Genomic DNA, 26617 nt, shown 5'->3' on the forward strand with positions numbered 1-26617 from the left:
TGCCGCTCTGCCTACTTGTGCTCTCTCTCTGTCAAATAAATAAAATCTTTAGAAAAAAAGAAAGAAAAGAAAATTCCTAGGTTAGACAATACCTAAATTTGGGCAATTTGTTCCAGAATGGTAGGAGGTACGATGAGTAGTGAGGCACCCTGAATAGAAACCTGTTCACAGCTTTATATACAAAAACGTGGGGGTTTTTTTGGGGGGGGGGGCAGGGGGAATTATTAGTATTTATCTAGTTAATCCATTATCCCTATTTTATCATTCCAATTTTAGTATATGCGCTGCCAAAGTAAGCACCATTATCCCTATTTTAAAAAATCAGAAATTACGACCAAAGAAACTGATTTTGAAACATTTGTAAATTACTTAACAAAACTCAGTAGCTATTTCCTTTAAAGAACTTAGAGCTCAGTCAGCTTAAAACAACCACTATGAAAAATTTCAAACATACATAAAAGTCTGGAGAACGATAAGATGTATTCCTATAAACCCTTTAACAATCATCACGATTTTGCCATAGTATACGCTTCACTTATTCCAGCCTTTAAAATTTTTCTGCTCAAGTATGGTCAGAGCAAGTCCCACTTGTCCTAAAGCTGTCCTTTACCCTTACAAGCTTTAATATGCATCTCTAAAAAATGGACATTTTCTTGTCAACTGTAATGTTACTAACAAGCCTGACAAAACTAAAAGTAATTTCTTGATATCGTACCTCGTCCATATGGAGATATCACAGCTTATCTAAAACTTGTCTTTCTTGTTTCCTTCTTTTTTTTCCACCTGTTTTGTTCAAAACAGGATCAAAACAATAAACACGAATTGCATTTCGTCTCTTTAGTTCCTTTCCATCTACATCGGCCGCTCCTCAACTTCCCCTTTTTATTATGCCATCAACTCAAGTACGAAACTAGCTCAAGGAGAAGCATTTTTATTCATTTTATGCCCCCAATTATTTACTATGCACATCACAGTGGACCTGACTGATAGCTGCTAGCCTCAGTGTAGGTTTCTCGGCTCCCTCCCTTTTCCATCCTCAAGAAGGAAAACAGCTCCATTGGACACATCATACGGGCAGCTGTGTTTCGTCTTCCAGAAGTTATCTACATTAGGAAGGACTAAACATGCCTGTTATCACAATGATACTTAATTACAATGGGAAGCACACTAAAGTCCTCCTGGAGAGACTGGTAGGGACCCAGCCAGCCCACGCCTTTGCGCCATCACGAAGGAGGAACCAGCGCCCAACCTGGGTAATTCGCTCAAGCACAGAGCTGCCCATTGTTAATTACGGAGCCGGGGGAATTAGTAGGCGAACAGACGACTGCGATGCAGGGGAAAATCAGTTTGCTGTATCACAGAATGTGCTCAACTCACTCTCCTTGTCAGGGGTTTTTAATTATTTATGATGAAGTTCTGTTGCATGTTTTGTAATAATAATGAGGTCTTCGTAACAGGAAACCTCACTGCAGAGGGCACGGCTAGTAAATCTTTGCCGAGAGCAGGGCAAGGGAGCCAGGGCCTCTTACCAGCTTTTTGCAACTGGTTAATGACAGTCAGGTCTACGGACCGAAAGCAAGGGGAGAAGCAGCCAAGTCTGAATGGCACATACAACTTCGTCAGTAAAGCCACCAGTGGGAAAGCAACTCAGGGGCTGGACCTCTGCCTTCCTCGGCTGCAGCCCTTCCTGCTCTGCCCGTGCTTGGCCTGCCCTTCAGCACTGGGCTCAGGCCAAGGGTGGATGAGCCTAGACTGTTGCCCAGAGCAAAGCTTCCTGTGGGCATGTCCCCTGAGAGTCTCATTAAGATCGCCTCCTTCTGACACTCCTGCTTTATATTCTATGAACTGAAACATCCAAACTAGTATATGTGAATGAAGTGAGGCCACTCGGATCCAGGCCGTGGATGCAAGTGTCCACGACAGCAGGGTCCACCATAGGAGGCTGTAAGGTCCTGGGGCCTCCTCCCTCTGGTTCCCCAGCACCCCACAGTTACTCACTCAAACCCATTATTTTATTTCAAAGATGACCATGATTTCAAGAAAAATTAGTGGACACTTTAAAAGACTTCCTGGGGAAGGAAAAAAAAAGCAATCCAAGAGGCGCCTGGGTGGCTCAGTCCAACTCTTGGTTTTGGCTCAGGTCCTGATCTCAGGGTTGTGGGATTGGTTGGGCTCTGCACTCAGCGCAGAGTCTGCTGGAGATCCTCTCCCTCTCGCTCTGCTCCTCCCCCTCCTCGTGCACGCTCTCTAATAAATAAATAAAATCTTAAAAAAAAAAAAAAAGCAATCCAAGACATGCTTCATTTGGAATAAAGCAAATGAATGGTAAGAAGGGCCAAGAAAATGGGATGGGGAAAAGTATTCAAAATTATCAAGTACCCTAAATCTATGGGAAAGTGACATCTTTAGAGGGACTAAAATGCAGCCACTCTTAATTACCTAGAGGCTAACTATTCCATCACTGGATAATCCAGGCCATTCTCCCCTCTTTCTCTCTAATTGGAGATTATTATCTCACACGCTGGGCATTTTGTTATGCAGTGCTGATAAAAGGCACAATACATCACTCGCTTGCTATCACCCCTCCAACAGCTTCTGGGCTCCTGGAGGGCAGGGAGTGTGCTTAAATCAGCCCACAGATTTGCACATAGTAGGCACTCAATAAATAACAGCTTTAGCAAACAAGTCCTAGGGAGCCTCTCTGTCCCGGTCCCTCGTCCAGGCTACTGCCTATCCAGGGCATAGTGTAGCTTCCCCCATCCTAACACTCACTACACTACAGACGGACTTGGCCATGTACTTTCTGTGCCCCCGGCGAGCAGTTCCATCACTCTAGAGCTGCTTCTATTTGTTAGTTACACACAGAGCTGCTCCATTTACAATAGGATTATGTCCTGATCGTGTGGCTGACTGGGGTCGGCGGCCGCTGCACTGCCCGGTGGTACAAGAGAGGATCATACCACATACTGTTAGCCCAGGAAAAGACCAAAATTCAAAATCTGATTTTTGCAGTTTCTATTGAATTGCTTCCACACCATCACAAAGTTGAAAAATCGTAAGTCAAATCATCCTAAATTGGGGACGGTCTGTATATAATGCTTAGTACAGTGCCTGGCACATTAATCACATTGAATAAAGGAATGAATGAAGAAGACAATGAAATTTATAGCCAAAAAGCTACATTTTTTTTTAAATAAATCATACACACACACACAAAAAAAATTCAGTGCTGACTCCACAACTCAAAAATAAACTTATTGAGAGTTTATTATGTATCCATCTAGTATTTTTTTTTCTATTTACTTACAATATATACATTTGGGGGTTTTCTTTCTTTCATATTTCTTATAAAAAGAGGACTACAGGGCGCCTGGGTGGCTCAGATGGTTAAGCGTCTGCCTTCGGCTCAGGTCATGATCTCAGGGTCCTGGGATCGAGTCCCGCATCGGGCTCCCTGCTCCTTGGGAGCCTGTTTCTCCCTCTGCCTTTCTCTCTCGCTCTGTCTCTCATGAATTAAAAAAAAAAAAAAAAAAAAAAAAAAGAGGACTACATTATACATAATAGTTTGCAACTTGTTTTTTAAAAAACCTAATAACGAAGGTTTTTTAAAAATCACACATGATTTGCCAGATTACACAGTGCTCCTTCACTGTTTTATTTCAGCTGCACAGAATTCCAAAGAGCGGCTATACCCTAATTTAACAATCTCTTTATGGATAGGTACTTGGGTCATTCCCAAGTGTTCCCTACTACAAACAACACTGTACAGAACCTCATTCACTATTAATTAATGTCTGTGCGTGTGTATGTGCTGCTTTGTACCAGGCACCATACTAGGCCCCTAGGGATGCCGCAGTGAGCAGTTACTACCCTGCGCTCAGGAAGATCAGAGCTTGATGAGAAAGGTGAATATTATTCAAAGAATCACACCAACAAATATATAATCACAAAATGGGACAAGTGCTCAGAAAGAGAAGAATACACTTACAAGAAAGCATCTCATAAGAGAATCTGGAAGAATGGGGAGGTGGGCAGCAGGAACAAAGGCTCAAGGCAGGACAGACTGCGGCAGAAGTGAAAGACGGGCCGGCTGGTCCTCAGAGAACACTGGCTGAGAATGGTGTGTTTGCACACTTTTAGGAGCGTTTTAGTCACACATTTATTTCACAAATCTGTACGGAGCACATAGCACATGCACTGGACCGTGCCAGGCGCTACAGATCCAACAGGAACAAAACAGGATCCCTGCACTCGCAAAGCTCTCATGCCAGCCAATTCTTTGCAAAGAGGAACTGCTAGCTGAATGAGAATATATAGTTTAAACTTTGTTACATGCTGCCAAACCACCCACTTTGCAAAGGGTCTGGTCAGCCCTTCCAGAAGCCACTTGTGCACTGGGTGAGCAGAATCCTCAAAGCTCCTTCTTGACCAAATCAGGTTCCTTGGCTCAACGTTGTTCTTTACTAAGTCAGTCAGGGGTGCTGGGGTCACGGAGCTGTCTCCGGCCAGAGGGATGCCACATTCTGACAGCACCACGTGCATAAATACGATAGTCACAAAAGATGCTGGAGACGCTCCATCAGGGGACGTGAAGATATTTTACTGCAAAAGCAACTGATTGCGAAATGAGATTTGAGCCCTCTCCGGAGATGGAAATTATTCATGTTATACTTATTCTCGCTTCTCATGGAAAACTGAGCCATGGCCTGTGTGGAATCTTGCTACCCAGTAGGGCAAGCTGATAACATCCGCCTGTGGCTAGATATGGGGTGCACAGCCCCACTCGGCAATCCGCAGGAATTCATCTCGGGTTTGCTCGTTCGCTAATTCCCAGTTACAGCACCCCAAGCAATTTCCCCTTCACTTTCTCCCCACAATCCTGACCCCCTGCTTCACAAAGTTCTCCATACTGTCAACAAATTTCTTGCTTTACCAGCAAATTTCCACTGACCGACACACACATTCAGGTCTCTTAAGTTAAAAGAAAAAAAAAAAGCAAAGTAAAGACACTCGTTTGAATCCTGCCACTGACTCCCCCCTCAAGCTGCCATCTCTCCCCACGTCCATCCCCTCAGTCCTGGCTGTGATGCTCATCACCTCCTTTCCCAGGTGTCCCTCCTGCTTCCAGACAGCAACACCTGTCACACTCTGGCCTCACCTGTTTTCTGAAAACAGACTCGCATTGCCTTCTCCTTCCGCCCGTGGCTCTGGGACCCCCAAGGCCGCTGGAATGTCACGAAAATGGAATTTGAGGCACGTGACGATCTGACTTGCCCTGTACCTTTCCGCCTGACCTCCCACCCCAAAATCTGCTGCTCACCTTGCTGCCTTTGGTGTCTCAAATGACTCAACTTTCCCTGAAACGGCCCAGTGCTTTCTTCTGCTGCATGTTGCCCACCACGTTCCCTGACTCCCACTTACCTGTCAGAACCCTCCCGTCTCTCAGGACCCAGTGCAGACATCACCTGGCCAAGCTGTTCTGCTCTCCTCCTCCCCGGGGAGAGCTACCCTTCCTCCTCACTCCCTCAGTATCTGGTAAGAACGTCTGTGTTCCTCCCTCAACAGTACCCCTGAAAGCAGAGACTTATCCCTGACTCACCCCTGCATTCCTCACACAGCTGGTCTGCAAACCCTGGCTTGGAATACATCTTCCCCGTACTCTTGCATTTAAGTCTACCTACTTAGCTTTTCTGAATTCAGTTTATTCATCACTAAGTAGGGCTGATAACACCACCTTTAGGCTTAGCAAAATGAAACTTTCTCTCCGAATTTTCTTGTATGTAAAGCAAGCTGCAAATACAGAGAAAATATCTTTAAGGAGTGTTTGCTTTCTACTTGTCACTGCAGTTAATGTCCAAGTAACGTACTTCATCTGATGAAAACGACCGTTTTTCCTACCTGTGGTACATATCTAAGTTTCAGTGAGCAGGCCCTTTAAGAACATTACTTTGGCTATTAGCATTAGCATCCTCCTTAATTAAAATATCTTCTTTGGGGGCACCTGGGTGGCTCAGCTGGTAAAGTGTCTGCCTTCGGCTCAGGTCATGATCCCAGGGTCCTGGGATCAAGTCCCACATCCGGCTCTCTACTCAGCAGGAGCCTGCTTCTCCCTCTCCCTGCCGATCCCCCTGCTTGCACTCCTCTCTTTCTCTCTCTGTCAAATACATAAATAAAATCTTTTAAAAAATTAAAAAAATAAAAATAAAATCTCTTCTTTGTTGCATTCTTTCCTGATAAAAACTCTTCTGTGCAAACAATACTGAGAAGAACGCCTTAGTAGGTTATGGTATTAACAGACGAGATACTTCCTCTAACACGGCAGATCAGCTCGATGTTTACCTTTTTTTGTTGTTGTTTTTCAGTGTTTACTTTTAAGTGGCAAGAAAAAGGAAAGTGAGAATGTTAAAAAGAATAAAGGAGATCTAAACTGGTTTTTTTAAAGCCCAGTAATCCGCAAAATGTCGTCAATGATGTATTCTGACCTCAGACTTAAGAACAGAGTTTACAAACCCTAAAATGGAGGAGAAAGATGAATACCAGTTTGTTTCAGGATGAAACAGGATAGACTTGAATGGAGACTAGAGAATTTCACCCACGTCTACCCGGCATGGCCCTCAACGGTCCACAAGTGCTTCCCAATTCACCCGCCCTCACTTCCTTAACCAGGAGCCATGGTAACCAACGTGAACTTATTCACAGCCGTCTTTTGCTTTATTTACCACCTCAACATGCAATCTTGGAGTTTCTGCTTTCATTATGCTCTTTTTTTTTTTTAAAGATTTTTGTTTTATTTATTTATTTGACAGAGAGAGAGACAGCGAGAGAGGGAACACAAGCAGGGGGAGTGGGAGAGGGAGAAGCAGGCTTCCCTGCCGAGCAGGGAGCCCGATGTGAGGCTTGATCCCAGGACCCTGAGATCATGACCTGAGCCGAAGGCAGTCGTTTAACCGACTGAGCCACCCAGGCGCCCTCATTATTTTCTAATTTGGCCCAGACCTTAGTATCATGCACAGCTCAGAACCACAGGAGGAAGTAAAATTTGTAGCCGTCACCAAATTCCAGGAAGCATCATGGTCTGGAAGGTGGAGACGTGAGCTAGGCCAGAAAGGAGTGAGCTCTATCTCAGCGAGTCAGGTGAGGGCTGGAAGGGACTTTGGGCAATCAGGTCAGAGGTCATCAGGAGAGAGGTCAACTCAGGGTGGCAGGATCAGCACGTATAGATGAGAGGCAAGCTGGACATGAAAGATTAAGGTCTGAGGAACTCCAGTTCCAATGCCATCCAAGCAGGCATGGTCACACACACAGGACTTGGGAGCAGGGGTGGAGCCTGAGAGCTGAGGACTCCTTCCAGAAAGAAGTGTGTGCCGTAGAGCCAGGCAGCCGGAGATTTAGAGAGATGCCACAGACCTCCTGGCAACCCCGAATATTATCTCACCTTGCAAAGCCTCAGTTTCCTTATTTACAGAAGGAAAGGGATAGTCACGGGGAGTGTGAGATAAAAATGGGACACTTAGAAGAAGTGCTTAGAACATCTGATACCGGGCGCCTGGGTGGCTCAGTTGGTTGAGTGACTGCCTTCAGCTCAGGTCATGATCCTGGAGTCCCTGGATCGAGTCCCACATCGGGCTCCCTGCTCGGCAGGGAGCCTGCTTCTCCCTCTGACCCTCCCCCCTCTCATGTGCTCTCTGTCTCTCTCATTCTCTCTGTCTCAGATAAATAAATAAAATCTTAAAAAATAAATAAATAAATAAAATAAAATAAAAAAGAACATCTGATACCTAGTGGAGACAAACAGCTCAACAAGAGGGAAGCTCTCATTAAGCGCTAATTCCTTTCCCTTTCCCCAGGGGCTAAGAGTGACTATCCTACTCAGGCTCTATCTGGTTTATAGGTAGGCAAGTGATCCATCCTGGGAGAAGCTGGGAGTGAAGAGGGTAGGAGGCAATAGAATTTTTGGCCCTGGCCCCTCTGGCCCAAACATCTCATGAAAGCACAAGTGAATATACCTTATTTTTAAAGGACAGACAAAAAAAAATGTCCAAAGGTGAAATGCCATTTTCCTAAATGCAGCTCCACGTTGCTATGCCATCTAGAAGGCACCTCAAAATCTGTGCCTCTGTTTCCCACATCTGACAGCCAGGCCATATATATATATGTATGTGTGTGTGTGTGTGTGTGTGTGTATACATCTTCCATGTTTAGGGAAACACTAAACCAAAACAAAAAACTCTGTCAAGCCATTTTCAAATCAAAGGCAAAATGCTGTTATAAGGACAGTGATGGGAAGACTTTGACTTTCCATATCTACTTGGATAATCTGGCAAGCCAGATGCTAACTTGAACACTTGCTGAAGCAAGTTCACAGAAGATTGATGGTGTATCTTGCTTCCACTGGGACAAAAAGCCTCGTTTCTTGTATCATGTTTTGACATACCTTTGCTTTTACTAATAGCCTACTGCAGAGACCATACATAATCAATTTCCAGAACACAAAGGGATCGGGTGATGAAGTTGATGGAAGTTTATACTTGTTTATGTTTTAAGAAACAAGGTTCACAAAATAATTAGTGCTTAGGTCAAATAATGAGGTTTCTGGGATGACCCAAATTAAAGCTGATGGAGGCAAACATTCTTTTTACATTTGACCCCAGAATGTTGGATCCATCGGTGTGCTTGAAAATGATGCAAGAATGTTCTGCTTTCTTACATCAACGGTTCAGAATGATGTTTATAATCAGATCTCCAAGGAGGGAACTAGACTCTATACAGGCTTGTTTCAAAAAAAGACACACAAAGAAAGATGCAAACATACTCATAAACTGTAAGGAAATGAAATGCAAACTGTAAGAAAACAAAGAGGGGTGCCTGGGTGGCTCAGCTGGTTAAGCATCTGCCTTTGGCTCAGGTCATGCTCCCGGGGTCCTGGGATCGAGTCCCACATGGGGCTCCCTGCTCTGCAGGGAGCCTGCTTCTCCCTCTCCCTCTGCCTGCCGCTCCCCCTGCTTGCTCTCTTTCTCTGTCAAATAAAATAAAAAATCTTAATAAAAAAAAAATAATAATAAAACACAGGATAGTGAGATATTGTCAGTAGGAAACTTTCTAGTTTGCCTGTAGTATTCCATTGCTAGACTAAAGAAAACTTATCTCCTTCCCAAAGTGATTTCTTTATCATAAAAAAATGCTGCACATATTTGTCTTCATTATATTCAAAAGTTAAGAATGTCCCTTATTTCAAGTACTCATTCTCTATTATCAAGAAATAAAATTTGACCAGAAGTTAGGGATGATGAATCCAAAAGTTCCTCATTCATTTAATGGGAAACACTAATACTGAGTTATCCGATATATTTAAAACATTCACAACAGTACTGTTAGTAAGAACTTTATGATTATCTGTATTGCTGTTTTAATAACAGTACCTACATCTACACATATAAAATCACTTTTATGATTTTTCTAATTGTATAATAATCTCATTAAATCACAGCCAGGCTACCCTTCTCCAGGCAGTCCAAAACCTGCTGGGTTGGACTCTCTGGTGGCTGCACTCTGGTCTCTGCATGGTAATTAAGCTCCCCAGGTGATTCCAGATCTTACCAACGTCTGAGAACCACTGCCTCAGGCTTAGGGGAAATCTTTTTAGACACTACAGAATGAAAGAATGAAACATCAAAATTCCTCTTTCAGAACAAGCAGTGTGGCTGTATTATTTTACATTTGTCAGAAAACTCTATGAGGTGACTGCACAGGACCACTGGGGATAGACTTGCTTATTCTCACCTGCAGCGTAATGATACAATTACAGACATTTCAAACCAAGCCCTTCAGATGTGAATGGTATTTGGCACCCCTTTCATATTCAGGAAGTTTCTATCCAAACGATCCTTGAAAGAGTCCTCACAGTATGCACTACTAGATCTGTCCACGCTACAAGAACCAAGGGGACACTATGATGAGCCACATCTGACAATGAGCACAAGACACCAGCCAGGGATTAAATACACACCTGCAGCCACTTACAGAGGCATTTGTACTTCTTGCAATTCACTTCTGAAATGAAATAACCAATGCTAGTGATGATACCTGACATATAATTAGTATCTCCAAAAACACTGCAAGATATAACCTCAATTTAATGATCTGAAAATGTTACGATCTCTGAAATGAATCTAGAAGTTTATGACACTTCTAAAAAGAACTACCTCATTAGTGTTAAAAAATGTAAACTATTTTATCACTTTTTACCTATTAAATTGGAAAGACTTAAAACATTAATAAAGCTCAGGACTGGCAAGTATGTGGTAAAAACAGGCATACTCGGAGCCTACAATGAAATCTGGTGTGGTCTTTCGGGATGGCAATTTAGCAATCTTTATTGAAAAGCCCTAGAAGTACGTATATGTGTTGACCCAGCAGTTCCATTTCTAGCAATGTATTGTACAAAGATGTTCATTAGAGAAAAAATGAGAAAGCAAGTCAGGAAAAAAGGTTTGTGGTACGTATCCAATGAAAACAATCAGTATTTATATACAGGGCCACCCTCCCTTATCTATAATCTGAAATCTTAGAAGTTCCAAGAACTGAAAGACATTTTTGTAATTCATTTATGGGAAAACGTGAACTGTTGCCAGGCTATTTACAGTCCTTATTCTGAAATGTTAATATATGTGATTGTAGGGAACTACTCCATACCTCAACGGGGATTTTGTAAAATCTATAGTATATTGCTCATATTATGTTTCTAAAATCTAGAAAGAAAAAACTTTGGGATTCCAAAACAATCTGGCCTAGGGTGTTTTGGATCCGGGATGGTGAACCTACCTTTACATGCACATAGTTAAATCACAGTATGTCTATATATCATGATGTTTACAGTAGCTTTCTCAGACGGTAAAATTACAAATGATTTTTTACCTTCTTCCTTCGCTTTTATGTGCTCTGAGTCTTCTTTCTATAATGAACATATTTATCTTTATATTTACTTATAAAAATCAATTTATTTCCATTTAGGAAAAAGAAAATTAAAAAAAAAAGAACCTAGTCCTTATGAAAACACCCAACCAGATTTCTTAGTTTCACAGATAGCTCTATCCACATGGCATAGCTGTGTGTTGTACAATACACAGTCAAGCGTCATTTTCCGCCGAGTAAGCTTTCCGATCACTTTCTGATTTGTGGCTCAGTTCACCATGGAGTTGCACCATTACATAAGGTATGGAGATCCAGATCAAGACCCACGGGGGGGCCAGGAGTGCAGCAGAAGCTCAGACACCTTCCCGGCTCCCAGCAAAGTCCTCTCCATGGGCAGTGAGCAGAGCCTCAGGCCCTGGCTGGCGGGGTCCTAGAGAACGCCACCGGCTCTTTCTCGTAAGAAAATTCATTATGTGTCCTGCTGCCAAACGGGTTTATTGTGTCAACTACATGGGTTGGCTTTTGGGAATCATTAAGCCCAACTCTGGTGTTTTTGTTTTGTTTTGTTTTTTAAGATTTTATTTATATGAGAGAGAGAGCAAGACAGAGAGCATGAGAGGGGGTAGGGTCAGAGGGAGATGCAGACTCCCCGCTGAGCAGGGAGCCCGATGTGGGGCTCGATCCCGGGACCCCAGGATCATGACGTGAGCCGAAGGCAGTTGCTTAACCAACTGAGCCACCCAGGCTCCCCACCAACTCTGGTTTTAAAGTCCAGCCCCATAAGCTTACAAACTGGGTGATTTGGGACACTCGTTTTAAATATTTTTCACCTGTGAAATTAGAATACCCACACCACACTTTGGAGTACATTAAATATATTATCTGACACTGTGTTATTTGCAGAAGCACTTGTCAAGTTTATTTCTCTTTTTCTTTCCTTCCCCTCTCCTTCCTTTTTCCTCACTGGACTGGCTGCCCTCTTACTTAAAACACCCTGGAGTCAAGATAACAAGACACCTTGTCATGCTCCTTGATCTCAGCAGTCACAAAAATCCATGAACCCCCCATCCCTGTCATTTACATTCTAGACCCGCTATCTTAGGTACCATCACAGACCAGGCCACTGTTTCCTGGAAACCGCTGGTGCACCTGATAACGGGAACCTAGGTCTCAGTCTTGGGTCATAGCCTCTTGCCTATCTTCAAACAATCAGCAATTTCTCTTCACATGTGCTGCACTTTACCCAAAGGTCCCTACACTTCTCCTGCCCTGGCACATTCTAGGAAGAATTCAACAAAGACCCTTTAGGGGACACGTACTAAACTGATGTTACTGTCTTAAAGGTTTTGTACCTGTATTCTCTCATTCATGCCCACATTGACTATGCAAGATGGATGCCATGATCAACCTCACTCTTCAGCCGAGGAAGGAATACCTTAAGAAATATAAGCAATTGCTGAATGTCCTGAAGTATCAGTTCCGGGACCTTCTCTCCAAAGGTTAGTTAGCCCACTGATGAGTTCACATTTCCTCTGGTGATGGAGCTTGTCAGGAAAGCAGAAATCTCAGGTCTACCCAGACCCACCAAAACACAATCTGCATCTTAACAAGATCCCCACGCGATTTATACATACATTAAATGTTTGACACACTGCTCTAGAACATAAAGTCACTCTTTCCAACCTCATATTCAGTTAGGGTGACCCAAAGCTGACACCGGACCTTTTATGCATATTAGGAAAGGCATCCCATCTGAGTAGAGCACTTGGCAAAAAGATGGTGTTGTACAAAGAAAGAGGCAACTCTCCCTTGGGGCCACCATTCTTACCCCATGGCCGGGCACAAATGCACAACATTATATAGACTATCCACAAAGTATATGGTACTGGCCACTTTTATGCCCTTAGCATATTTTCTGAAGTGGAAAAGTATCTTTATACTGACATTGAACTTGGCCCCACTAAGGCCAAAATTCCTAAAACTTTGGACAACGTTGCTAACACTAAATTTTCTATTGCGATGTGGAATAAGTTCAAGGACCGTTGAAGAATAGTGGAATCCAGAAGTATTTTAACACCCAATTTTAGTGAGAGTTTGGTTGCAGTGTTCTATAACCAGTGACACAGTCTCATCCCTTTGCCCTGGACACAGATGTTCAAAGGCAGTAAAATGGCTACAAAAGGTCAAAAGAGTGAAAACTAGGGCCCAGTACCTTCAAGAATGCACAAAGAAAATAATTTCCTGCACAACTGAACTCTCACCCTAGGATCACTGATTGTGAGGACAGGTCACTCCCTCCCAAACATGCTAGTGGCTCTCGCAATCAGTACAGCCTTTTCAGCTCAAAACCATTGTACTTTTTTTTTTTTTTAAACCACAGAGGATGCATGAACACGGAGGAAAGCAGATAGCCTGCCAACCAATCTAATTACTCCTGTGCATCTCAGCAGTGACACCAACTTGATATATTCCTGTAATGCCACTTCTCTAAGTCATTTTTCATTTTGAACGAATACAAGATTGCAAGGGAACTGCATAATCATCTTACAAAATAGTGGGGGCAACAACATAAAGGTAACTTCGTAGCAAATTCACTTTAAGAAACACAGAATCAGGAAAGTAAGTGTGTTCCAAATACAAGTTTACAATGTATCAAGCCCAAATAGTCATCACAGCTCTTAATGAAGGACTTTTTTTATCCCTTGAAAGGAAATACCATAATATAACATGACATGATCCTTTTAAGTACATTTCCTTATTTGGATACATGCACATGTCCTTGTGAAAATCTTATGTATATTAACAACATACTATTAAAAAGCCCAATTATGTAGCAAGTGTAAGTGATTTAGGGTAAAACATATTGTAGAGACTCAGAGTACAGCTTCTCAGAAACAAGATTTTACTCTGATACACACGGCTTTGATAAGTAAACCTGTTGCTTTGTGAAATACTAAGCAAGCCCTACCCTAAATTTCTGCAATACCAAAAAAGCCCAGAACTGAAATTACTTCTTCAGTGAGGTGAAAATGTGAAAGAAAAATGCAAGCATTTCTCATTCCCTCCCTAGATCCCTTCAGACTTCATTAGGCATTCACTTTCCTTGGTTCCAACAAATACACTCGGCCTCTCTAATTGAAAATAGATGCATTGTTTTAAAATTAAAGGGGAAAATCATGCATTACTTGGTTTAAAAGAACAAGGAAAGCATTTATGTGATGCTTTGCCAGGAGTTAAGTAGGAACAGTCAAATGACCAGATTCACAACTTCCTACTAAAATGTGTTAAACTATGCCACATGTATTTTATATGGTGGCTGTCAGTCCCCGGGCGTCCTAGGTCTGAGCAGATGAAAGGGGTTTTAGAGGAAGATTGCTTACACAGAGTTCTCTCAGGTTTGGACAGATCAGATCGGTAGTGCTCCTCCGAGCACTCACTGTTTCCTTTTTCAGAAAGAGCCAAAGTGGTTTCTGTTGACTAGCACATAGGAGGTACTTAGTATCTGTTTGTATGACTAAATGAAAGGACACCACCTCCATTTAGCAATGGACAACTTTTCAACTTTTCAAAACGATTATCATTTAATCCTTGCAACACATTGTAAAGTAGGGATTATAATCGCCATAATTTTACAAGTAAGGAGAGTGGAATTCAGAGAGATTAACTGACTCAATATCACACAGTGATTCTGTTCTGGAGCTGGATCTCAAGCCTAGTAGTGCTGGACTCCAGCAATACCACAGGATACCATCCTGTGCAGAAAAGCCCATCACCGTACAGTAAAAAAATGTCTGCTTGTTCATTTGACAGAGTAGAACCGTGTGCCAAATACTGTGCTACGTCTAAATAATTAAAGCCCTATCTCCGCTCTCAAGTGTGAATTTTCTTCCTTCCATCCAATTTTAAACAATGTGGATTAGCTGAAGACAGACACATGAGATGAGTTACTTCCAGATGAGATGGGCATTGGTAAGCCGAGGAAACATTATCTAAAGACAGTCATTATGGGGCACCTGGGTGACTCAGTCGGTTAAGCGGCTGCCTTCGGCTCAGGTCATGATCCCAGGGTCCTGGGATCGAGCCCCACGTCGGGCTCCCTGCTCAGTGGAGAGTCTGCTTCTCCCTCTCCCTCTGCCTGCCTCTCTGCCTGCTTGTGCGCGCGCTCTCTCTCTCTGTCAAATAAATAAATAAAATCTTAAAAAAAAAAAAAAAAAGACAGTTATTATATTGGTATGATATGGAGGAGACTGGTATTTCATCAGTGTTTAAATATGTGCAAATTTCCAAAGGTAATTTCAGATGCACAAGACATCAATTATACATGAGTGTGTGCACACGTATGTGTGTGTGGATACGTGCCTACGGTTCTGCCTGCGCTTCATACTCTGCTTCACCAAAATCAGATGCCTCCCAATATCTTCATTAAGGCATAAGTGAATAAAAATTTTACATAATAGGATTAAAATACTATGGTTAACAAAAGGGCAAGACCAGTTTGCATTACCTTCCTACCAAACTACAGCTCTCACAGGGCGCCACAAAAGACTATCAACTTCCACAGCAGCTGGAGACCACACAACAACAAAAAAGAAAATCCAGGTAAGCCTATTCAATCCTCCCAATAGGCTATGGATAGTGAAGATAGGAAATAAGAAGGGATTCTGGTGTCACATCTACATTGTGCAGAGCAATGCTGCCTAAAAAGGAATTCATGGTGGGGGAACTTGGTAGAACCCCACTCACTGCCTTCACAGTCTGGTCACCACCCAGGTTAAAGGAAATGCTATAGTGAGAAAGAACACAACCCTGTTGAGTAATGACAAAACCACACAGCAGCTCCATCACCCTTTGTAAATGAGCTACTTGATAAGAAAAATGTCACATTATTAATCCAGGAAAAATAGATGATGTCCTTCTACTGAGCTTTGCAGCCAACACAGGCTAAATAAGAAAATGAACTGAGGTCTCAAAGAAGGGGAAGCCACTCGTACCATAGAGAACAATCATGACATTCGGATTCATCCTGGGAAATCTGCCACCAGTTAAAGAAACGTTCCTCCTTAAAGGTACCTTTAATTACAAGCAAATACATTTAGCACTTGTACAATCTTCAGAATAAAACCAAAGCTGAATGATTTACACTGTCTGATATTAGACTCAACGCGGGGGCGCCTGGGTGGCTCAGTCGGTTAAGTGCCCGACTATTGATTTCGGCTCAGGTCCTGATCTCGCGGTTGTAAGATCGGGCCCTGTGTCAGGCTCACGCTCAAGCTCAGCGCGGAGTCTGCTCGAGATTCTCTCTCCGTCTCCCTCTGCCCCTCCCCTCACTTGGATGCTTGCTCTCTCTAAAAATGAGTAAAATCTTTAAAAAATTTTTTAAAAATAAACTCAATACAAAGATTAGCCTTTAATACAGTACTGACGTAAGGATACACAAAATAGACCAATGAGTCAGAACAGACGGTTCAGAAACAAATGCACATATACACATTCACGTGATCTGCAACTAAGTGACAGACACTGCATTGCACTTGGTAAAGGATGGTCTTTTTAATAAATGAGTTGGGTTAATGAGATACCCATATGAAAAAGTAAAAATTTGACCTCCTGCCTCACACCATACTCTACAATCCATTTGAATGAATTTTAGAGCTAAATGTAAAAAGTAAAACACAACAATTTAGAAAACAAACCAGCAGATTATCTATAAGACCTTAAAGTAGGCAAAGTTACTTCAAAGAGGTACAAAAAGCACAAATCAGAAGGCGGGAAATGATAAGAACTTCTTTCCACTGAAGGAACCAAGAAGAAAATAAAAACCAAGCCACAAAGTGGAGAAGATACTTGCAATACATTTACTCAACAGAAATGTATATCCTTACTATATAAAAGACCCCTACCAAATAATAAGAAATCAGACAGCCCAGCAGGGAAAAAGAGTAAAAAGTGTTTTTTTAAAGAACCAAATGGCCAATGAACATATGAAAAGATGCTCAGCATCCCTAATTGTCAAAGAAATGCAAATTAAAACAACAATGTGATATCACTACCCAGCTAATATATTAGCTAAAATAAAAAGACTAATAATACCGAGAGCTGTCAAGGATACGGAGCAACTAGAAACCTCATAGATAGCTGGCAGGAGTGTAAATTGGTACAATAGTTCTGGAAAAATCTTTGGTAGTATCCACATAACTGAAACTGAACAGATACATCCTTTCTGATTCAGCAGTTCCAAATCCCAGGTACATAATCTGAAGAAATGCATGCTTACGTTCATCAAAAAACAGGTATGGGATGCTTATATTGGCATTATTTGTAATAGCCAGAAACACCCAAACTTATATTAACAATAGTATATACAAACTGTGTCATATTCATAAAATGGATTATACAACAGTGCTGTCCAATACAGAGCCACAAATCACATGTAAATTTTAATGTAAATTAATAAGATTAAATAAAAATAAAAATTCAGACTAGAAACACTTCATAGGCTCAATGGCCACATGTGGCTGGGGTCTACCAGATTGTACAGCACAAAGTATTTTGATAAAGTTCTATGGGGAATTGCTATTACACATACAGAAATGAGAATAACTGAATTACAGTGACAAGTAAAAACATGGGTGAATGCCACAAACGTAATGTTGAGCAGAATAAAACAGACAGAAAGGAGTATACACTATATGCTTCCATTCATACCAAGTTCAAACATTAACACAAACTAATCTATGGTATTAGAAGTCAGGAGGTGGTCGCCCTTTGGGAGTTGGAGGCACTGACTGGAGGCAGCATGAGGAGGCTTCTGGGTTTTTGGTCACACTGATCCAGATCAGCAGATGTGGATGCAAGTGTGTTCACAATGGAAAAACACACGTGGCTTAATACTATGATGTGCACACTCTTCTGTATGTAACCAAAAAAATAAGCGGTCAGCCTCACTCTACTGCTGAAGTCCTTTTTTGCGTCAGAGTCCCCCTCTGATAAAACTGAACTCACGATGCTCACCCTCACGCCTGGGTGGCTCAGTTGGTTAAGTGTCTGACTCTTGGTTTCCACTCAGTTCGTGATCTCAGGGTTGTTGTGATGTGCTCCACCTCGGTGCAGAGTCTGCTTGAGATTCTCTCCCTCTCCCTCTACCCTTCTCCCAACTCACGCACGAGCGCGCACTCTCTCTCTCTCTCTCTCTCAAATAAGATAAAACAAATCTTAAAAAAAAAAAAAACCAAATCACACACAAAAAAGATACTCACCCTGGGTAAATGCTATGGCATGCCTTAGGATTATTTTAGCCCAGAAAAAGGGATTTTTAACAAATCTTACATTCTTCTATTTTTACATGGCCATCAGGGGTATAAAATGAATAAAGAACCGCAATGAAACAAAGACTGACTGAGGAGATAAAAATGTGGCTACAAAGTATTTGCCAGATATTAAAAGAGAAAAGAAAGTATGTGAAGAAATTCTGAAAGCTGATAAAGCTATAGGAGAATCAGTAGTGATTCAACTCCCAACAAGAGTCCTAGAGAGAAGGGAGGAAGTTGTAAACCAACCTCAGATCAAGTTGGTCGTGAAAAGTCTCAAGATCCCCTTAGACTCTTTATTAAAAAGAAAACTCTCAGATTTGTAGAAGCAGGAGTAGAAAGTTTTCCTAGGAGAAGGTGCAGACCGTCTTCGGTGGCCATAGCCAAGAACCCAACTGAAATACTATCACTGACAATCTCCCCAAGACCTGCATCTGATGTTGACCTTTGTTTTATCTTTGATTTTTTAAATATTTGACCTCTGAACACCATTTAAAAGGAAAAAAAAAAACCTATGTGGACATAAATATTGTAATCACTCATGGGATTTAGATGCAAAGAAAGATCTCCACTGGGCTAGAGATCACTGTCACTTAGAATCTCTTGCTTCGGGACACCTGGGTGGCTCAGTCGGTTGGTTACCGGTCTGCCTTTGGCTCAGGTCATGGTCTCTGCCCCTGCCGGGGTCCTGGGATCGGGCTGTGTTGGGCTCCTTGCTCAGCAGGGAGACTGCTTCTCCCTCTCCCTGCCGTTCCCTCTGCTCGTGCTCTCTCTCTCTGACAAATAAATAAATAAAATCTTTAAAAAAAAAAAAAAAATCTCTTGTTTCTTGTCTTCAGTTTTAATTTTCATTAAGTGCTCTGGAATGGACAAAGTTCCAGAAAGGGAGAGGATTTAAATTACAACAAAGTAATAATAGCTTTCTTAGAGTTTTGGAATCAGAGAATCAGCACGAGGGAAAACTGTGCTAGGAAGGGTTTAAGAGGGTGTCCAGTCCATCCCTTGTCTTATTTCAGCAAAATTGCCTTCAAGAATTTCACATGTCAAAAATACATTCTATTTTTGGACACAGCCAGATAAGGAGATTTCTCTACCTCCCTTGGTGTCCCATTTCAATGACTGTCACTCTGAGGAAAGTTTCCCTCAGATACCTCCTATATCTGGTCATGCTGCTTAAATGATTTTCTGTTTGTTTTATTCTTAACAAATATAGAAGATTAGCAGTGCTCATCGCCTCCATGATAACTCATAACAACTTGCAACCTCTTTTTTATCATCTACAAGACATTTTCATATACATTATCTATTTAGCCCTTGAAATAATCCTATTATTATCCGTCCCATTTTACAGATGGGGACATTCAGGCTTAGAAGAGTAAGGAAATTTAGGCTTGGCGAAAGAAATATGACAATCCCAAGGTTACTCAGCTATTCGGGGCTTGGGCTCAAATTCAGCTACTTCCTTCATATATAAGTGTTACTTACTAAGTCACTAACCCCTCAACCTCTCCACACCCCCATTCTGAACAAGCCCAGAATGAGAAGTTGTGCTTTAGGACTGGTTTAGCAAATGTGGAGCAAAACTGGAGGGCTTTCTTCCATAGAGAATCCAGATGTTGTTTTATTTTCTAAACTGGCAGTGTGATGTAACAGTGGGTAGCTGTGATTTGTAGCACCATCACTCCCTTCTTCTAGCAACTGCACCCTGATTTCCCTCAGGAACTGTCAATCCAATTGCCCAGCCTTTTCCAAAGAGCTAGCACAGAATCCAGGCCAGACTTTTCAGGCACGTTTTCCCAAGAATCTGGATCTTGAATGGAGTGACAGAAGAATGCAAACGGTCAGAGTTCAGCCATCTCACAGATGAGTTCACCAGACCTGCTCTGGTTTCCAGGAACTAGTCCTTCCACTTCTCCACACTTCTCGGGGTCCCCTCATATTCTCGTTAAGCCCTTGTTCTGCTTAGATTAGCCAGGGTTGGTTTCTGTTGGTTGCAAGCACAGAACACTGACTGATACAACTCTTGGGAAGAACAGAGTAAAATACACGCTTAGGAAGTTCTGCTTTTATTATGTGCTTATTCTGTAGGTGAGAAATATTACAAGGAAATCAGACTCTTAGCATTTTGTAAACTAAGAAAATTCCTTCACATTGAAGAAAGTAGTACAGTAATTTCTTGTGCAACTGATCAAAGGCAGGAATAAATTGGCAAGTTCTCCAGAATCCTGGCTACGTTTTTTCTTCCAAAACACGGCTTCTGGGATCTTAGATTTCTCGGGAAGTACAGAAAATTCCGGAAAAGCTGTGAAAGTGTTTAAAGAGGTATTCTCCTGTGAAGAGTCCTTTTGTGGAGGGCTCAGGGAGGACAGAGGTACTATAAACAACGTGCTCTCAGAGCCACTCACCCGCCAAGAGAATGGGTAACAGGGGGCACACCTGGAAACTCCTGGCTACTTAGTCAAAGGTAACTGCAGCCTTTGGTGTTAAGTGAGTCCCAGTCGTCCAGACTTGAAGTCTAAAAGCAGAAACTAGAAGAAAAGGTAACACTGTCTACTCAACATAGCAAGTGGCTGAGTTCTACTCAGTAACCATCCTGAGTTCACTGCATGAAGAAGCATCGCATCAGATTCTTCTCTCTTCCTGGGACTGGACAAGGCAGCAAAAGCCTGTCAATCCTTTGAAACTGCCCTAAGAATAGGCTGATTTCACAGTTCATAGAAACTATAAGCCAGGGCGCCTGGGTGGCTCAGTTGGTTAAGCGACTGCCTTCGGCTCAGGTCATGATCCTGGAGTCCCGGGATCGAGTCCCGCATCGGGCTCCCTGCTCGGCAGGGAGTCTGCTTCTCCCTCTGACCCTCCCCCCTCTCATGTGCTCTCTCTCTCTCATTCTCTCTCTCAAATAAATAAATAAAATCTTTAAAAAAAAAAAAAAAGAAACTATAAGCCAACAGTAAAGGGATACCCCAGTAATCTGGGGTAATCTACTCAATGAGCAAAAGCACCAACATGTGCGGCAGATTGTGGAGACAATGAATTACAAAACAAGAAGCCTGCTCACTATAACGTACTGTGCAATCTGAGAAAATAAGGCACCTGCATAGGAATGATCAACAGGCGATGCAGGAAGAATGCCAAATGCCATGCACAGAGAACAAATACATGAAAATCAGGGGTCAATACCTCGTCGTCTATTCCCCCGTCCTGTCCCCCCCCAACCCTGCCCCTGCTGTAATTCAAGACAGTTCTTAGCCATGTGGGCATAGAAATTTTTTATCTCTTCCTTTTCATGAAGAGCTGATTTCAGCACCCAAACAACGAATAATCAGAAGAATAGGTCTGCGTAAGAGGGGAAACCATAAAATAATGCTGACGAAAATTCTCCCTTCTGGAGAATAAAAAATGACAGAGGAATGTCACGGTCGAATGCTTTGTACCTAGTGGAGCATTAAATGTATCTTTTGATTTGACTAAGCAACAAACATTTAATCCCTTTTAACATCAGCTATCAACAGTTGTGTTTAAGGAAATGGCAAAGTAATATTTAGGAAAAAACAAACCCTAGCTCACGGTATACTCGGAAGAAGTCTCCAGATATATTCTCTCACTTGGGCGGAGTCCAAGCAGCTCACCTATAAACATTACTCGCTTGGCAAAGAAAATGCAAGAATGGGATAGTCGATACTCATCCAGGGCAGAAGTGATCTTTATTTTGGTAAAAGTATGTAATTTATCACAAGCTACTCCTCAGCTAGCTGATCCCTGGAACACTGTGTAAGGTCTACAAAAAGGCATGGGATGCCACACCACCATCTAGGGCAGAGACGGTGGCCTGGACTCCCCCTGACCATGGCACCAGCCCCCCAGCTAACCAGCAGGACTCTCAATTCAATGTAGTAACACTTACTCAGGAGCCAAAGAAATTCCAATATTCTGGTGTAGTATTCCCATAGCTAGAACGAATTTCACAGCAAACGAAACTGTGAACAATTTCCCAGCTAAGAACAGGTCATACCATTTTTAAGCTACATTTCGCTCTATAAAATACATGAACTCAGAGGCAAGTACAAAGTTAGGAGAAAAATATTAGAATGTGTTTGTTTTTATTTACGCTATTACCATATATTATGACCAATGTGGCCGTAGACGCAAAGCAGCTTTTAGAAAAACTACATTTTTTACATCTTTAGTGTCACAAAATCATATAAATCACAGTGCGTGTCTTTCAAGTAATTGCTAATAAAATGCACACCAAATTCCTTAAACTATTTATAAAATAGAGAGCATATTATAACCAGAAACTTCTGTAGAAAACTCTAACTGAAACAAAAAATACTATTATTGAATGGGTCTCATAAACACAAGAAAATAAAATTCAAACTTCTTAGCCTGGATTCAAAACCTTTCAGAAACACATTCTAAACCATTTTTTGATTTTATTTTCTAATTCTCCTCTGTAAGAATTCTGCTCAAGTTAAACTGGCCCACACAGTCACACCCCTTTTTCTTAACATCTACTCCTGCCATTCCTCCACCCCAAAGTCCCCCACCCTCAGCCATGCCCTTGACTTTTTCTGGATTGTCAATTTCTGCCCAGCCCTCATGAAACTTCCCTGCATCTCTGACAGCTCACTGCATTGATTCCCTTACACACAGAAAACTATTTCAACGGTGATCTGTTGATTTGAATACGCATTTCAACAACCTGGGGGCAGAAGAGGAGACTTTCAGTTGTCTAAGGTGATAAATCACTTGCCCATTCATAAAACAGTATTTTTTGAGCTTCTACTATGTACAAGATACAATGTCAGGGTCCCTAAAAAACGCTGACGTGCAACTAACATGATCTACTTTCAAGGAGCTTTGAGTCTAGTTGGGAAAATAAGACCAACCCCCCAAGTCATCATAATGAATACAAGCTAGGCAATTATAAACACTCCACTATGGTTTCTGCTAAAGGAGGGTGGGATTACTTAGTGCAACTGGGGCGGGGGTGGGGAGAGTTGCACAGAGAAGAACTCTAGGAGGAAATGGCAGTTGGATGGACTAGAAAGAAGACATTATGTCCTTAATAAGCGTTAACGAAGGCAAGGAGTGGGCAGAGCTTGGGAAGTTAATGGATGAAGCAAGGAGTGATGCTTCAGAATATGTGTCCGTTGCAGAGAAAATGGAACAAATGGGAAAGTAATTTATATTACAAATTAATGGGGATTAAACATACTGAGAACTTCAGAGGTGAGCACACATTCATGTCCCTATATTAGGCAGTGTATTAAGTAGCCAAGAGATGTGGGAAGATTCCACAGGGTAATTATGATATCTGAGAAAAATCGTATTATTATAACTTTTTATGATGTTGATTTTTAACTGAACGCTATTCATCACAGTAAAGTCTATTTAATTAGAAGTGATAGAAAGAGCTCAAGTAACACACGTTGTTAAATATTCTTCCATGTGTTATATGAATAAGGCCTAAGTTCCACTCTATCTTCCACATCTGTGTGATGGTACAATCAATGGGCCCCACGTGAAAAGCTAAACTCAAAGCAAGATCCTGAACTATTCTTCTGGAACATCCAAGACAGATGATTTTTGTGCATCACATGAAGGGAGGCTGCATTATATTACAAGGTGTAAAATGGCAATATGTTATATATATACAACATTATAAGGTGTAAAATGGCAGTATGTTATATATATATAAATAACACACACATATTGCCAATTACACACACATACACACACACACACAGCTGACCCTTGAAAAACACAGTTTGAACCCTGCAAGTGCACTGATACGTGGATTTTTTGGATAAATACAGTATAGTACTGTAAATGTATTGTCTCTTCCTTACGATTTCCTTAATAACATTTTCTTTTCTCTAGCTTGCTTTCTTGTAACAATACAGTGTATAATACGTATAACACACAAAATGTGTGTTAATCAACTTTATGTTATTGGTAAGGCTTCTGGTCAACAGTAGGCCATTAGTTAAGTCTTGGAGGAGTCGAAAGTTATACGTGGATTTTTGCCTGCACAGGGGGTCGGCACCCCTAATCCCCACATTGTTCAAGGGTCAACTGTTTATCATATCACACATGTGGTTAACTCAGCCAGAATCCATGAGATCATGATATTATCAAATAACTGTAGATTGGGGAAAGCTGCTGGCATTAAAAAACAGTTCCTTCTCACAACTGCAATGAAACAAGCATGCCACTATTTCAGAAACTCATTACCCTGAGATTTCTTGGAGAGGGAGGGCAGGACAACCCTGATCCTTCTAAATTTAGACTGCTTAACTATCCAGGCAACCTCATGTGGTTCAGGTACCACATTCCCAGGCTCATCAACCTGCCCAGATCATTTTCACTCTTGAGAGTGGAAACGGGAAAGAATCGTTGTGGAGGGTCTCTCTGCTCTTTGTGGAGACACTCCCTTGTCACCATCGGAAAACTAAGTGCCAGAGCATCAATTCGATAAGAAACAGTCATTCGATTTCAAGGAAACATCCAAGAAAAAAAAAATGCCTGATTTTAAGATGATCTGTACACTTAGAAGCTTCTAGATGGTAAGAGAAGCGGGGATACACAGCATTGCTTTATTTTCCCTATGGTTCACTTTGAGTTAACTCTCGGTTTATGAGTCACAGTGGGCATGCCAGCCTCTTGCTGCCACATATTGACCTGGTATACGGAAACATTTTTAAGAACAGATTATCCAGAGCACCGAGCGGAAGACTTAAAGGAAGGCTCTCAAACCAGGGCAGGTGCAGTGCTCCGTCAACGAAAGGTGAGGTTCGTCTAAAACTAATGATGTAATGTATGGGGATTAACATAAGAATAAAAAAAAAACAATAACATGCAAAGCACCTGGACAAAAAAAACAAAAGGTGAGGTTTTACCAGCTTACTAGAAGATCAACACCTACAAGCCCTGAGAAGATTCAGATTTTGTTTTCCTCCTCACCCCTTCTCAAGTGGTTTTAGACGTCTGCATGACTGAAACACAAGTGCAGGGAAACATGTTTGAAAGGTTATTGGAAGTGACAGATGGACCTACTTTGAAATAAAATTAAGCCTGTGGTACTACTGAAAGGAAGTCACGAAATCCAAAATTAAACCGGACAGAATGCTCTTAAGCGGTTTTGTTCTTTTTTCTTCTTCTTCTTCTTCAAGGAAGCACCAAGAGTGGGAGACTGAAGCAAGTCCACTGTCTCTTCTCTGAATTCCCTCACCTTGGTCAATTTGGCCTGAGCTTACAACCAGTCTTCTTAACGTAATGGGGCACCCCCGGAATTTTAAACCTCCGTATATTTATTGTCCAACATCCAAATGTGTCTTCCACCGGTATCACTAAGAACACAACTCTAATCATGCAGAGATGTGACTTTAAAGATTTAAGGAAACAAAAAGCCAACTATAAAGAACATACTGAACCACTAAACGTCCCACTTGGGAGGAGACGAAAAATGCATGCTTCAAAAACCCACTGTCCAACCCAGCCACCGTGGACGGCTTTGCCTGCGGTTCCCAGGAGGAGCCTACCTTATTATGCTCGTACTTGTAGGGGATCTTGAGCGTGTCCATGGCTCTGATCATAGCCTGCATGGCCGTGAAGATGTTCTGATACACCAGCTTGGTGAAGCCCCTTTTGTCTTCGTCAGAGTAGCCCGACCCGTGGATGATTCTCATCTGCTTGATAAACGTACTCTTGCCACTCTCTCCCGTCCCTGCAAGATGGACAACAACAAAAGAGGTCATCAGACTGTGACACCTTCGCACGCTCTCCCAGACGGCGGCTTGGACGCAGCATCCCCGCGCGGCCTGCTGGAGGAGCATAACTAGGAGGGTAAATGCCACCTGTAGAGAATACGCAGCAAGACTAGAGGATGAGAGTCCATTTCAGAGGCGGATGGAGCTTAAACGCACACGCGCACGCACGCACACACACAAACACAACCTGTCACCTCTTTGGAAGCCACTCAGCATGGAATTTTGATAGTGATTTGTAACCACGTATCTTAGGAGAAACACAATGAAATCAGCATCTTTTGAAGAGAATAAACACTTGATAAAGCTCTCCTCCCTGGAGAATATCTGAAAGCCTTCCAGGAGGTTGGGCTGCTGGGCAGGATTTGGATCTGGAAATGACAATGCACTTACACAAATGCTGTTCGGAGAGCAGTAAGAGAAAAATGCCTCGAAATTTCTAGACATTTTCTTTCACTTTAAAATGGTACATAGATATGGAGAGCACAGCATCCAGATAAGAATCAGGAATTTTCTGGACAGCAAGGATCCACTGTATGTGGCTCAGTTATTTCAAGGAATCGCCTAATTCAGAGAAGTCACAGTGACTCGCCTTCCTTCTGCCCATTCTTGACTAATAGCATGAGATAG

General features: G+C 42.0%; 1 protein-coding gene across 1 annotated transcript in view; it reads right to left on the reverse strand.

Annotated features, from left to right (window-relative positions):
* The window catches only part of LOC110579709 (guanine nucleotide-binding protein G(q) subunit alpha), a 199315-nt gene extending 173367 nt beyond the window's left edge, over positions 1 to 25948 (reverse strand). Inside the window, exon 1 of the mRNA XM_021689365.2 lies at positions 25763 to 25948. Coding sequence (XP_021545040.1) covers positions 25763 to 25909 — 147 coding nt within the window. The 5' untranslated portion in view covers positions 25910 to 25948. The remainder of the gene's footprint in view (positions 1 to 25762) is intronic.
* Between the last annotated feature and the right edge of the window lie 669 nt (positions 25949 to 26617).

The sequence above is a fragment of the Neomonachus schauinslandi genome, chromosome 13 (genome assembly GCF_002201575.2).
Source record: "Neomonachus schauinslandi chromosome 13, ASM220157v2, whole genome shotgun sequence".
NCBI classification, from domain to species: Eukaryota; Metazoa; Chordata; class Mammalia; order Carnivora; family Phocidae; genus Neomonachus; species Neomonachus schauinslandi.